General features: G+C 38.6%; 1 protein-coding gene across 1 annotated transcript in view; it reads left to right on the forward strand.

Moving 5' to 3' along the window:
• Positions 1-13252, forward strand: part of LOC103268588 (thioredoxin) — a 15645-nt gene extending 2393 nt beyond the window's left edge. Inside the window, exons 2-6 of the mRNA XM_021716630.1 lie at positions 101-261; positions 3845-3949; positions 4433-4492; positions 12455-12520; positions 13045-13252. Coding sequence (XP_021572305.1) covers positions 101-261; positions 3845-3949; positions 4433-4492; positions 12455-12520; positions 13045-13107 — 455 coding nt within the window. The 3' untranslated portion in view covers positions 13108-13252. The remainder of the gene's footprint in view (positions 1-100; positions 262-3844; positions 3950-4432; positions 4493-12454; positions 12521-13044) is intronic.
• Positions 13253-14002: the final 750 nt, after the last annotated feature.

The raw sequence follows: 14002 nt of genomic DNA on the forward strand, positions 1-14002 counted from the left end.
GCTCCTCCGCATCTCTGGGGGAAAGGGACACGGCGTCTCGGCCTGGGACTCAGAGAAGCCGGGGCCTGAGCGCACCCGAGGCGGTCGAACCTGCCTTGAGGGTGGCTGGGGAGGAACGAGGGTCCCCTGGAAGGTGGGGTCAGAGTGATCAGCGTTGCCGCGCCCTGCGCGCCCGGTAATGCACGCCCGCAGGGAGCGCCCGGGAGCCCCCACACTGCTCCTCCTGCACCCTCCGGTCTGGGCAACCCCGACTGGAGGAAGGTGAGTGGATGGAGAGGGTCCGGGACTCTTGGCGCCCATGTGTAACTGGATTCGGGCCCGGGCTAAGAGATTCAGGGCCCCTCGGAGAAGCCACGGGGGTCTCTGGCCACCACTCCCTCTCCCGTATGCAGCGTGATTCCCCCGCACCGGGTGTGGTGAGCCCTCTCTTGGGAACTGGTCTAAGCCAGAGACCCCCGGCTGCTTCCATCAAGGTGCACGCATGCTGCATCGGCGCAAAGGAGGGCTGATCCCGGCTGGAGACCCTCTGGCGGGTGCAGGTCCTGCCTGGAGACGGGAGGAGCCCCAGGTGGCCACAAGGAAGTGAGGTCCGGGCCGCGCCCACGGGACTCCTCCTCCTGCCGCGCAGGGCGTGTTTCCGGCAGCGCTGGCTTTGGAATGACTCAGTCCCCAAGGTTGGGCCCAGGGCCCTCCGCTGCCCTCCCCGTCTGTGATTCACCCACAGTGGGTTGTGTTTGGAGTCAGGGTTTCCCCCTGGGGACAGCCGCGCCCAGCCGTGTGCTCGGCGGCCTTTGTGGTGCTGGCCTTTTAAAAATGCCCCGGGACAAAAAATTGTTCCCTTGTTCAAAAGTTATTGCAAGCCTAAATCTCTCCAGACTGGTAAATCCCGAGCCTAACAGTGTTGGTGTACTGTAGCTACTCGAGAAATAGCTATTAAATGCAGAGTCAGAAAAGTGAGTTGGGGGAAATTGATGCTGCTCAAATGATATGGGGCCCCCTCTCCAGCGTTTACCCTGCGATGCTTCCCACCCCACACAAGAGATCGGGGGAAGGTGGCTCCTAGCCTGTCTTAAGTGCTGGGTGGACATCTGGAAACAGGTTTCTCTGTAATGGTCCCTGATCCTTTTGTTCCTTTGATTATTATTGACTCCCAACATTTTCGCCTTATATATGAATTGTCATTGTCATTTTTTTTTACCATCTTGTCCTTAATCAGTTTGTTTTCTTATTGGGATCCTCATTTTTTAAATTGTGTGAGCTTTTATATTAAAATTAGCAGCCCTCTCATTGGTTGGAAAGAAAGAGCCTTCATAGTGACATACTTTTTTTTTCTTCTTCTAATTTTTATTTTAAAATTGTGGAGTACAATTCAGAGTTTTTCAGCACCTATTGTGTGAGAGATTATGGGTCTGTGCCTGGGGAAGGGAAGAGGGCTGGGGCTCTGTTCTCCAGTGTCTGGCAACCTCATCAGTATAATCTAACAGGTAAGGAACCAGAAGACCTTTGAATGGTCTATATTTGCTGTTTCGGAATCCAAACGCTACAAACAGAAAGTGCATTGGGATTCCTGGAGCACACAGATTATTAGTTCTGGCTGTCTGAGTATATGACACCCCCCTTTTCTCACCAGTAAGAAAGGTGTACAAGGGAGAAAGGAAATTCGTTCCTCAAGAAAGCAGTATAACCTGGACCCCTAAGGCTCTGATGATCCATTAGTCCTCAAAATTATGATCCAAGTCATTAATCAAAAGTTACACTTATTCAATTATTTGCAAATATTGTGATAGTCTAAATTGGTGCCCTGGCCGTCCAGAACAGCTGTTTCTAAGGCACTCCGTTGGTAGTTTTTGGGCCACTGGGATCTATTTCAGAAATAAATGGGATGATAGACTATACATATGATGAAGAAGAAAACAGTTTTTTATTTTGTTTTTTAAAGAATGATAGCTACCATTTAATTGAACTTCATACACAAGGCACTTTGCTAGGTGCTTTGGAAACCACTAATGACTATTACCTTCGGGACATATATGTTTAGGAAAAGGGACCTTAGATTCTGCTCTTATTTATCTACCCTAACCACATTGTTTTATTCCCAGATTATCTGTGTAGATGTTGGGTCATTTATTAATCCTGACTGCTAGTTTCTGGGAGCTAGAAATTGTGATTTGCTTCCTAGAAAAAAATTTGTATAATTTTCAGGCTCATAGCTGTTTTAGGCAAACTTAAGAATCAAGAGAATTTGTATGTGAAGTCTGCACATACCTGGCTGGCTCTGTAACTTGTGTTCAGTTAAGCCAAATATTTTGGCATGCCTCTTTTCCGAATTTTGGGTATTTTTGCTTGAATTTGATTCAGAACTGTTTTGGGGAAAGCCTGGAGAAATAGATTCTTGCTTGAAAGCAACTTCATCAAGTTTGTATGGAGGATAATCATGTGCAGAAGAAGAATATATTCATCCAACCAGACATTGGCATTTCTTGACCTTTTTTCCTGCCTTTCTTGGATTTTGCAGCAAAGAGTGGCTAGTTAGACCTTAAATCACATTAGGGCAGGCTCTGAATGAAATTCATCAAACAATTGGTGATGGTTTGGAAAAATAATTCCTATACTTCTAATGTAGTCTGCTGCAGCCTCCTTCTGTCTCCACACCCAAAGGTGGAGCTAAGGGATCTGCATAATTAAAGAAGTTAGGGAAGTCGTAACGTACCATTCTCAAGAACACCATTTTGTGAATTTGTACCCACAAAACAGGCAGAAATTAGAAATCTAGAGACATAACTGTACTATATAAGACTTCGCCTTTTCAGTTGTGTTTTTTTACATTGTTTTGTTTTTACCTTATGGTGTTTTATTTCATGTCCTTCTTTACTGGACCAAATATAATATGATTTTTAACTTGTAGGGGAAGGGAATATTAGTTTAAGATTAAACCAAATTGACCAGCATTTTTTCCTTGAATAAAACCTAGACTTCAGATATAGATGTTTGTGGTTTATCTTCTTGTCCTGGTTTGTTTTGGTAAGCACTAATAAACTGGTTAAAAGGAGTCCTTTGTAACTAGAATGTTTGGTTCCTAGGGTTATAGTATCAAGGCAGTTGGTAAATAATTCAGGGAGGTTGGTGATAGGGATTTCTTGATCATTTCTGCTGGGAATTTTATCTAACATGGATTTCTTATGCAAATAATATCTAAGGAAAATTTCCTTCATGAGGAACTAAAACCGGTTCATTTAATGAACAGTGAGGGCATCATTTTGAGATAAAGGGCAAAAACCAAAGGTTAATAACCAGTATGATCTCAACTCTGGAAACCCCATCAAAAAGCACAAGAAAATATGCTTATGTCAACAGTGATTGTCTGAGTGTTGACGTTTGGGGGAGGTTCTTTTTTTGTCTTTACTTTTTTAAGAGCTTCACATGTACCACCATAGACAAATTAGTTTAATCAAAAATGTTAGCAGTTTGCAAAATCTTGTGCATTTGTGACTTGAATTGAAGTTATCCATTTCATAACCCATAAACATTTAGTAAATATCTACCATATACCTAGATTTAACATGAAAACATTTTTAATACAAATGTTTGTTTTTATTTTTCCTTCTTTTGCTTGGTTTGGGAAAAAATCAGCCACTTCACAATATTTTACAAAATACTCATGAAGACACGAATATCAATGCGCTCTACACATTGTAACTTGTTTCATCTTATCAAGTAATAATACCAACAGTGTGTAGGATTTTTGCTAAAAAGGTTGTGCTTTGTATCTTTGTATTATTTTATCAAATCTTCTAGGCTTTTGGAAATGAAACTTTAACATAACCTTTTATTTTGCCCTTCTTAGACTTCTTTTCAGGATGCCTTGTCAGCTGCAGGTGATAAACTTGTTGTAGTTGACTTCTCGGCCATGTGGTGTGGACCTTGCAAAATGATCAAGCCTTTTTTTCATGTGAGTATTAAATAACTTGTACTTTGCAGGAGATTTGTGGTTTTTGGGGTTGGTGGGCACAAAGATAGGAAAGAAAGATAAAGGGTTTTGTTAGAGGGGGTTTGGCTGAATCATTGGTCTAAAAGTACAAGCGTAACAACTTAAATAATTTAGTTTTGATACGTGTAGCCCATTGAAAACAACTTTCTGAAGTTAATTTTGTTTGTCTGTGGTTTTACTTCTTTTTTCCATGTTGAAACATAGGCTTTGTTTAAAATTCTGGCCTCAAAGTTAATGTGCCAAATTATTTTATACTAGGAAGAATTTGATTCAGAGAAAAATGTATGTCCCTTATGCTTACCTGATTCCTAGTCTAAATTTTTAGATCTTTAATGTCTTTACTTTAATTAGGTTTACATTTAAGAAACTTGAGTATGTTAACTGCCATTAGTTGACTACCTAGTTCTAAATCTTTTTGGATTTTTTTTTTTTGAAATTTTTCAGTCCCTCTCTGAAAAGTATTCCAATGTGGTATTCCTTGAAGTAGATGTGGATGACTGTCAGGTATGTAGCTGAAAATTGAAGATACTGCTGAGCTCATCATGTTTTGTTTCATTTTGTTCTCTGACTTGCACAGTGCTTTTCTTTTTATATATATAAATACGTTAAGTAGTGCTAACACTATAACTTTCTCTAAAAGGTTCTATTCCAGAGCAGCTAATTGTGCCAAGTGTGAGCTTAATCTTAAATCTCAGGAACTGCGTTCATCACATCCTAAAATAAATATAAAAACAGATGAGTGTGGCTTCTGTACCTTATCAGCCACCCATCTTTCTAATACCCTACATTTTACCTAACATTCTGAGGTGCTCAATAAAAAGAAATTGAATTGGGCCGTGATAATTAAATGCATAGACATGATGGAATCACCAAATCATGAGGGTTCTTTGTGAACTTTTAATGGCATGAGAATGTGCATTTTAGTCTTTGTTGACTTTTAGTCTATTAGAGTCCCAAATGTTTTAACGAATAAACACTGAGAAAGAGCTGAGAACAATTTGTGGGAAATTCCAAAGTTGGTTTTATTTAATGAATACTTGTTTTGCACTTGATATATACCAGGTACTAGTCTATGTGGTTTATAAGTATCAATTCCTTTAATCTTTGGTGCTATTATTATCCCCCTTTTACAGATGAGATAACTTAAACACAGAGAGGTTGTTCATGGAATTATAGCAAGTACATGGCAGAGCCACGATATAAAATGAGTTAGCCTGGCTTCCTGGCCCTTGTTTGGACAGAGGATGCTCTGTCATGTGGTGGGTGCTGTCGGGTTTCTGAGCACGTAACCTTGCCTCTCGCACAGCCCACTGACCTAGGAGACCTGTTCAGGAGGTGTCAACTCAAGGTTCTGTACACACACGAAAGCATTTTTGCTCAGCCCCAGTGTGAGGGTTGAGGAGGTTAGAGTGACAGCAGAGCCACTGAACACCTGGTTCCAATCCTGCCTAAAGCAGAAGAATCTCCCATCTTCATTAAGCCTTGGTTCTCCATCAGTGATCAGATCTTAAGACCGGCCCCATCAACCTCCCAAGGTTGCTGATTCACTGAGCAAAATGTCATGTGCCATGAAGGTACTGAAGAGTCAGGTACAACAGGTACCTGGCAGTACCGTCTAAGCATGGGAAGACCGCAGAATGCCAGATTGCGTGTCCTCGGTCTACTTTCTGATTCTGTGCCTTGGAAGACTCCTGCCTTGGCTTTGTGCTTCTTTGCCACCTGGCCCATCCTTTTCTGTCCTACCTAACTCCTAGTGAAGCCTAACTCCTAGTCACAGGCTTCACTTCTTCTCCACCAATCCTTCTCCATTTATTCCCTTTTATGCCAGACTGGGTTTGTTTTCCATCCCCTGTGTCCCCAGGATATTCTTTGCCCCCCTTTCCTCTTGCATTTATGGAGGTGAAATGAGGTGAATCCTGGACCTAGACTGCTTGCTTTACTTCCCAGTTCTGTCTCTTATTAGCAGCACAGGAGTGTTAAGTTCTTTATCTTGTGTGTGCCTCAGTTTCATCATCTGTAAAATGGCACTGTTACTCCAAGGTAGTTGTCAGGATTAAATAAGATCATTAATACTTATAAAATGCTTGGAACAGTGCCTGGCACATGGCATGTATTCAGTGAATCTTGACTATTATAGTGATCTCTTTGTGTCTATCCTCTACTATTACTCTCAGTAAGTTTCTTGGGATCAGGGACATTATCCTATTCACCTTGGTTTCCCCTTCACCTAGCATACCTGCCTGACCTGTGGTAGAGGTGTGGAATGAATGAATAAATGTATGGCTGTTAAGAAAAGTTACTGTTCTAGATGTGTCCCAAAGGTTTTTTTTTTAATGTGTAATTGTACACTTTTGTAAAAAATAAAATCCTTGTTCCCTATTTTAGTAAAACTTAGTCTTATTTTTTTCTGTAAGTATACTTTAAAAATTATTTCACTCTTTATCAACAAGGGTACCTGCATAATGAACATGAAAACAAAACAAAACAAAAAATTATTTCACTGACCCTATCAGATAACAACAGAATTTTTATTTGAAATAATGTGTGTTAGATGTCATGATGAGCCCTTTGCATATGTCATTTAGTCCTCACAGTAACTAAAAATATTTATTTGAGTCAAGATCTCACTCTGTTGCCCAGGCTGGAGTGCAGTGGCACAGTCACAGATCACCTCTGTCTCAAACTCCTGGGCTCAGGCGATCTTTCCGCCTTATCCTCATCCTCCCAAATATCTGGGACTACCCAGGTAATTTTATTTTTTATAGAGACAAGATCTCACTATGTTGCCTAGACTGGTCTTGAACTCATGGGTTCAAGTGATCCTCCTGTCTCAGCCTCCCAAAGTGCTGAGATTACAGGCGTGAACCACCATGCCCAGCCAGAATATGTATTAGTTCCCCCATTAAACAGATGGTAGGATTGCAGCACAGAAGGTGAAGTCGATCAATAAAGTCAGAGCAATGTACCCTACTGAGGACAGGGAATAAGATCATTAATACTTATAAAGTGCTTCGATTTTAAACCTCTGGGAAGTACAGTCAGTTGTTAAGTATTTAGCAGTGGGGACACACTCAGAAATGTTAAGCAATTTCATCACTGTGCAAACATCATAGAGTGTACTTATACAAACCTTGATGGTATAACCTACTACATACCTACACTGTTATATGGCCTATTGCTCCTAGGCAACAAGCCTGTACTACATGTTACTATACTGATTACTAGGCAGTTATAACACAATGGTAAGTATCTAAACATAGATGAGGTACAGTAAAAAATACTATATAAAAGATAAATGGTACACCTGTATGGGGCACTTACTATGAATGGAGCTTGCAGGACTGATTGAATGAAACTTGCAGGACTGATCATAACTCTGGTTGGGTCAGTGAGTGAGAGGTGATTGAATGTGAAAACCTAGGACATTACATCACTGTACTTTATAATCACTGTACTCTTAGACTACACTAGGCTTATTTTTAAAATTTTCTTAACCTTAGTTTACTGTAACTTTTTTACTGTATAAACTTTTAATTTTTTTGAATTTTTTAACTCTTGTTCTAACACTTAGCTTAAAACACAAACACATGGTACAGCTCTACAAAAATATTTTCTTTATAGCCTTATCCTATAAGTTTGGTTTTTTTGTTGCTGTTTTTTACTTCTAAACTTTTTTGTTAAAAACTGAGACACAAACACACATTCGCCAAGGCCTACACAGGGTCATCAGTGTCACTGTCTTCCACCTCCACATCTTGTCCCGCTCAGTCTTCAGGGGCAATAACACGCATGAGCTGTCCTCTCCTATGATAACAATGACTTCTTCCGGAATACCTGTTGAAGGGCCTGCCTGAAGCTATTTTCAGTTAACTTTTTTTAAATAGCAGGAGTACACTGTAAATTAATGATTAAAAGTATAGTATAGTAAATATGTAAACCAGTAACATAGTCATTTATTATCAGGTAATGTACTGTACATCTTTTTAGTGCCATACTTTTTTTCATTGCAGAGCAGTGGTTTTCTTTACATCAACTAATGTGTTAGGCTATGAAGTTAGCAGTCACTAGGTGACAGGAATTTTTCAGCTTCATTGTAATCTTATGAGACTGCCTTTATGTATGTATGTGGTCCCTTGTAGACCTAAATGTAGTTATGGGACGTATGACTAGATATGCAAAGTAGTCAAGGACTTCTACTCTACATGACAGAGGTTCTCCTTCATGTCTGCTTGGGGCACTTAGCATCAACTGAAAGTGTCTTTTAAAACCTTGAGGTGACTCTGACAAACTGGGAACCTTAACTTTGCCTCTGAATATTCATAGAAAAGTATGGGTAAAGTCTTATTTCTTCGGTAGCCAACAGGATCGATTACTTATTTTGTAAATTAAAACTAGAAACAAAGTAATTTAGACTCAGATATTTTGCAGACTTTGAGGATGCCATGTGTTTCAATTTTGGTTAGAAGAGCTAGGAATGAGTTAATAATTAGAAGGGACAAAGCAGACTTAAAGTTATTTAGACTCTAGGTAGTGCTAACCTTGAAACCAATGAAGTTAAATTTTAATAAGGTTAAATATAGACCTGTTATGTTTACTAATAAAAATTTGAGATCGAACAAAACTGTAAGGATGGAGAACAGATCAGGGGTTGCTGTAGGACTATGGTTTGACTACAAAGGGACAGCTGGAGAAAAGTGGGAGAGCAAGGGAACTGTTCTGTATCCTGATTGTGGTGAAACCTAGGATCAAGAATGGTTTTAAAACTACAAAGGTGAAACTACATAGAAAATTTTGAGTAGTGTGTGTACCTTTCAAATCACTACAGGAATAGGCAAACTAGTCAATGCAACAAGAAGAAGAAAACAAAAGACAAACCATGGACAGTGAAGATCAAATATAGTTATGGAAATATCAAACTTTACTGAGATCAATAAAAGATTTTTAATAGATGGGGGTATACCAAGTTCATAGATATTGACTCAAGATTATTAAAATATCAGTACTTTTATATTTTTATAGCTTTAGCCCAATCCAACCTGACATTTTTGGAAAATTGGTCATGATATTCTGAAATAGTATAGCCAGGATAGTCCTGGACATTTAAAAAAACACATATAAAATTAGCCAGGCATGGTAGCGCACGCCTGTAGTTCCAGCTACTTGGAAGGCTCAGGCGGAAGGATCGCCGGAGCCCAGCAAGTCGAGGCTGTGGTGGCCAGGAGCGGCCACTGCACTCCAGTCTGGACAACAGAGTGAGACTCCAACTCAAAAAAAATAAAATTTAATTTAATTTAATTTAAAAAATAAAAATAAAGTAAAAAAACATATACAAAAAATACAGAAGGGAGAGCTAAGTGGGAAGGGACAAACCATTAAAAATAAAGTATATGTGGTTTCTCTCACCTATGCCAACTCTGACATGTCTCTTTATTTTCTTTCTTCTTTCTCTAATAAACTTTGTTTTAAAATTTAAATAAAGTATATATTTACTGTATTAATTAAAACAGGGTGATCTTTAAAATAAGTCTTGTTCTTTCAGCAATTCTTCTAGGCCTGAGGGTTGGGGGATTTGAACCAGTGTCCAAAGATACTTGTATTTGGAGATTGAAAATGTTTTCAGTAGGCAAAAAGCAAAACCTAACTTGCATATTAGAACACTGGCTTAGTTAAAATGAGGTGCATCCATACAGTGACTGCTATGGGACCATAAAAAGTATTATGTATATTTTCATAGGGAACCATTTTATATATGTGATACCTAGTGTGTATGTGTGTTAAAGAGCATATAGCATGTGTTTTAAAAGAAAAGTATGTATTTAGGTGCATGAATAATAAAATGTTAACAGCTAGTAGAGAATGTGGATGACTTCCCTCTTCCAATTTTTCTGTATTGAATATGGATTATATTTGTATAAATTAAAAATTAAAAGTCTTCTTGAACCCAGGAATTCTACTTTAAGGATTTTACTGTAGGGGTGTGTCAGAATTTATTTGGATGGATGCACATAAACTGGAAATAACGTAAAAGTCCAGTATAGGGAATAAAATTATGGTGTGGAATCCTATGTTGCCTTTAAAAGTCACTTTTACACACAATGAAATGAGAAAATTCCTAATGCTTGGACTAAAAATTTACAATATAGAGACTTGGCTGCAGTTTTAAAAAATGAAATGTGTGAACACAATTTTTAAAAACTTAAGCATCTATCTCAAAGCATTAACACCACTTCTCTGTGAGCATTTAATGTCTTTTCTAATTTTTTTTTTTAATGGTGTGTTTCCTTGTAAATTAAGGAGTCATACAAATACAAGAATGCTGATTTCTGGCTGGGTATAGGACACCTAGACTCTGACAGCATGACTGTCTATCACTTCCATTGATTGGGACCCTGTGTATTGTGTGCTGATAAAGTCTTAGGACTCATTTAAAAGTTGTGATTACATGTCCAGGTTCTGTTGTCTCTAATACCTGCACAAGTGATGGCAGCTCAGTTCCGCCCCTTATATGTCTCTCTGATTCGAGGAAGCTGGGGAAAGGGTGGCTTGTCCTTTGTAAACCACTGCCATCCATCCTAGTTACAAAAGAAAAGAAAAACACCCTCTGCCTGTGAAGCTTATGCCAATTGTCTACATGAAAAACGATGTCTAACTGGTGATTTAAATGTGCCAAGTAAAGAGAATAGGGACTGCAGTATAAACAGGTGACTATATACCCAATCTAAAAGGGCAGATGCTCTCTCTAGTGCCATGAGGGGTAAGTCTAATATTCCCAACATTTGTTTTCAAGAGATATTTGCTAGTGGGCAACTAATTCAACGGTTGGTTTTTTTTTAATTAGTTTAAACTCTTGAGTGGACCAAGTAACATATCTAGAATTAGTTTAAGCTCTTGAGTGGACCAAGCAGGATTTCTGGACCAGGTTCAGCTCCATAGACTGCCACTTTCAAATCTCTTAGCCACACTAGTCCCTCTGCCCCTCTAGTTTGTCATCCCGATTGACTACTCATCCACAAGTCATCCAGGTCCTTGACACATGTAGTTCATGGTCTTCCTGTCAGCTCTTGACCCCATTTCCAGTCTCCTTCAGGGGAGTCTGTGGAACTGTAAATTGGTTGTGCAGTTAAAAGTTTATGACCCTCATTTGCATGGATTCCTCACATGTCCCTGGTAAACTTTGAGTTGAGTGTTCAATGCCTGAAACACAGAAGGGGTTCAATAAATGTTCACCATTTTTATTCCAGCCATTACTGTCTTTGTGCCTCTTACTGGAGCCTGTACTTTTATGTTCAACTGGTTGTCCAGCATTAAAAGAAAAAGTAAAATTATCCGACTAGAACTCTTTAGCACCCTCCTGAAATCACCACTGTTTATAGCCGGCCTCCCTTTCCCTTGAGAGTTCTCCTTTGGGTTCTGTGATCTGGTTCCCAGTAGTTCTGCCTACTCATTTGCTGTCTTTTGCAGCTTTTGCTGCCCAGGTGTCTCCAGGTGGCAAGTGGCTCTGCGTTTCTTTCCTACTCCTTTTTTGAGTGCCGGACTGATGTTTTCAATCCCTAGTAGACCTTTTTACCTGAAATGCTTGTCCAAACCAAAGCAATTTTGTAGTATCTTCCTCCAAACCTTGTCTTCTTACAGTGTGAATAGCATGTTGAGAGGGGTTATTATGAAAGTTCTCATTTAGTGTTCCATAACTGAGGAGTTCTTGTTACCTCACTACCCTTTGAGCTGCAGAAAAATCTTTAAATGTGTTAAAGTCCACTTCTAGGAGAAGAGAAAATACACATCTACTAGCCCAATTTGCAATGTTAGGTGGTTGTCCACTTTTCTCTAAGCAGGGTGGCTTTCAAAAGCTAGAGCATTAGAGCCACCCAGCGCCCACCGTTAGCTACACTAATTTCAGGGGGTTAAGGGGGAAACTTGTAGCACTTCCCAGGTGATTCTGATAATGCAGCAAGCTTAGAGGACACACAAGTAAATTTTTAACTAAAAGTAAGCAAAAAAAATACCAATATGGAACTGTTCCTTTCAATTATTATGATTTGTTCTTGAACAATTCTTTGTGTGTATGTGTCCTCTTGCTAATTTTGGACTTTAGCCCTTATAATACTGAGTCTAATTATAGCAGCATTTGTTACTTTATGACACTTGAAATAGCCAAGGACCTAATTGAATTTTACAGAATATTGAATCACTATGGATTATCTGATGCTAGTGGTATTCTACCTGTTTGGTACCCCTCAAAGAAGGTAGATATTAATAAGAATTTTTAATTGGTAATAAACCAGTTTGACTTTTGTGCTGCCGTGATATTCATTATATTGATTTTCCTATGCTGAAAATGTCCTAATGCTAAGATGTGGGGTTCATAACAAGAGAAAGAATCTGGTTTTGGATTGCTTCTGTCAAACTTCAGTACTCACAGTCTTGTTTTCATCCTTTCCTCCTGCTACTTCCTCCCAACCCCAACAGGATGTTGCTTCAGAGTGTGAAGTCAAATGTATGCCAACCTTCCAGTTTTTTAAAAAGGGACAAAAGGTATGTACAGCTGACCCTTAAGAGCTCTAATTGGCCAATCGGAAAACTAGTTTAAAAGAAGAGACAACTAAGGTGACTTATCATCCCTTCACAATGTGAGGCATGTCACCATTTTCTGCTTTTAATATTTAAGTATGTTATTCTGCATTGACTCTACATATCATGACATCTAATTAAAAATTGATCTTTGCTGGAACTTAATAAGTCCCTATGATTCATGGTTCCATATTGACATCATAAAGTGCATAAAATTTCTTAGACTTGAGCAATTCATTTGTCATTGTTGAGAGGTATTTGTGTAAAAAAAAAAGAAACAAAACATTGTACTTGAGCCTTTTGGCTTTTCTTGATGATTTTTGCTTTCTGTCTTTAACTTAACAGTATTGTATGTTATTTGGGAAAGGGTATTTTGAATAAGATTATACTTTATCTTCTTTCTACCCCCAGTCTTCCTTAATTCTGTCATATGTACAAAATAGTGATACAGTGCTACATCTAATGTCAATTCAATATTCTCTTGACAGGTAGGTGAATTTTCTGGAGCTAATAAGGAAAAGCTTGAAGCCACCATTAATGAACTACTCTAATTATGTTTTCTGAAACCATAACCAGCCGTTGGCTATTTAAAACTTGGAGTTTTTTTATTTACAAAATGTATGAAGTATGAAGACTATATAACCAACTGCCATCTGATTATAAAATGACAATAAAATATTAATTCTGCCCTTTTTAAAACTGTCTGGTGTCTGAATAGCTTTCAAAAGAAATGAGAAATGGTCATTTAAGGTCATAATTATTTTTATATATTCCCAACCACTTTTATTAACCTTCTTGGCCACTGAATATTTTGAGAATTTTGAAATTATCATTAATTACTACCTTAATGTATTTCTAGAAAAATTTTGTTGGAGATGATACAGGTAATAGAACAGTATGAGTAGTATATTAAATTTTTTTTTACCTTTATGACTAGAGAAAACAATATTTTGTCTTCTAGCAGATAAATCCATTATGCTGTCTGAATAGATGTTCACCCACGAAGGGCTTGTTTATTTTTAGTTCAGGATTCCTGCCTAACTAAGAAAGTCTAGTTTTATGTGCCAAATAAAGGCTCCAACCTTAGTTACTGTTGCAGAACTGTATTACCAATACAGAACAGTATCTAATGTACAGCACAGTGACTACAGTTTGTAGTATTGTTTATAAATTGGTTGAGATTGTATTGTTTATAAATTGGCTGAGAATAGATCTTCCTTTTTTTTTAACTTTTAATTTGTTTTAAAAGATGTGGGGTACAATTCAGGGTTAAATATACAAATGCTTATTATACAGGTACCCTTGTTGATGAGGTGTACTCCCCCCTCCCCAGGCAGACTCCCACTACTGCCAATCCCGCTTCCCTGCCCCCCTCCTGGCTGTTTCCCACTACTGCCAATCCTTTTCTTATAGTATTACGATAATTGTTCAAGGATCACTTATAAG

The sequence above is a fragment of the Carlito syrichta genome, unplaced genomic scaffold, assembly GCF_000164805.1.
Source record: "Carlito syrichta isolate Samal-C Ts95f unplaced genomic scaffold, Tarsius_syrichta-2.0.1 Scaffold308851, whole genome shotgun sequence".
Lineage (NCBI taxonomy): Eukaryota > Metazoa > Chordata > Mammalia > Primates > Tarsiidae > Carlito > Carlito syrichta.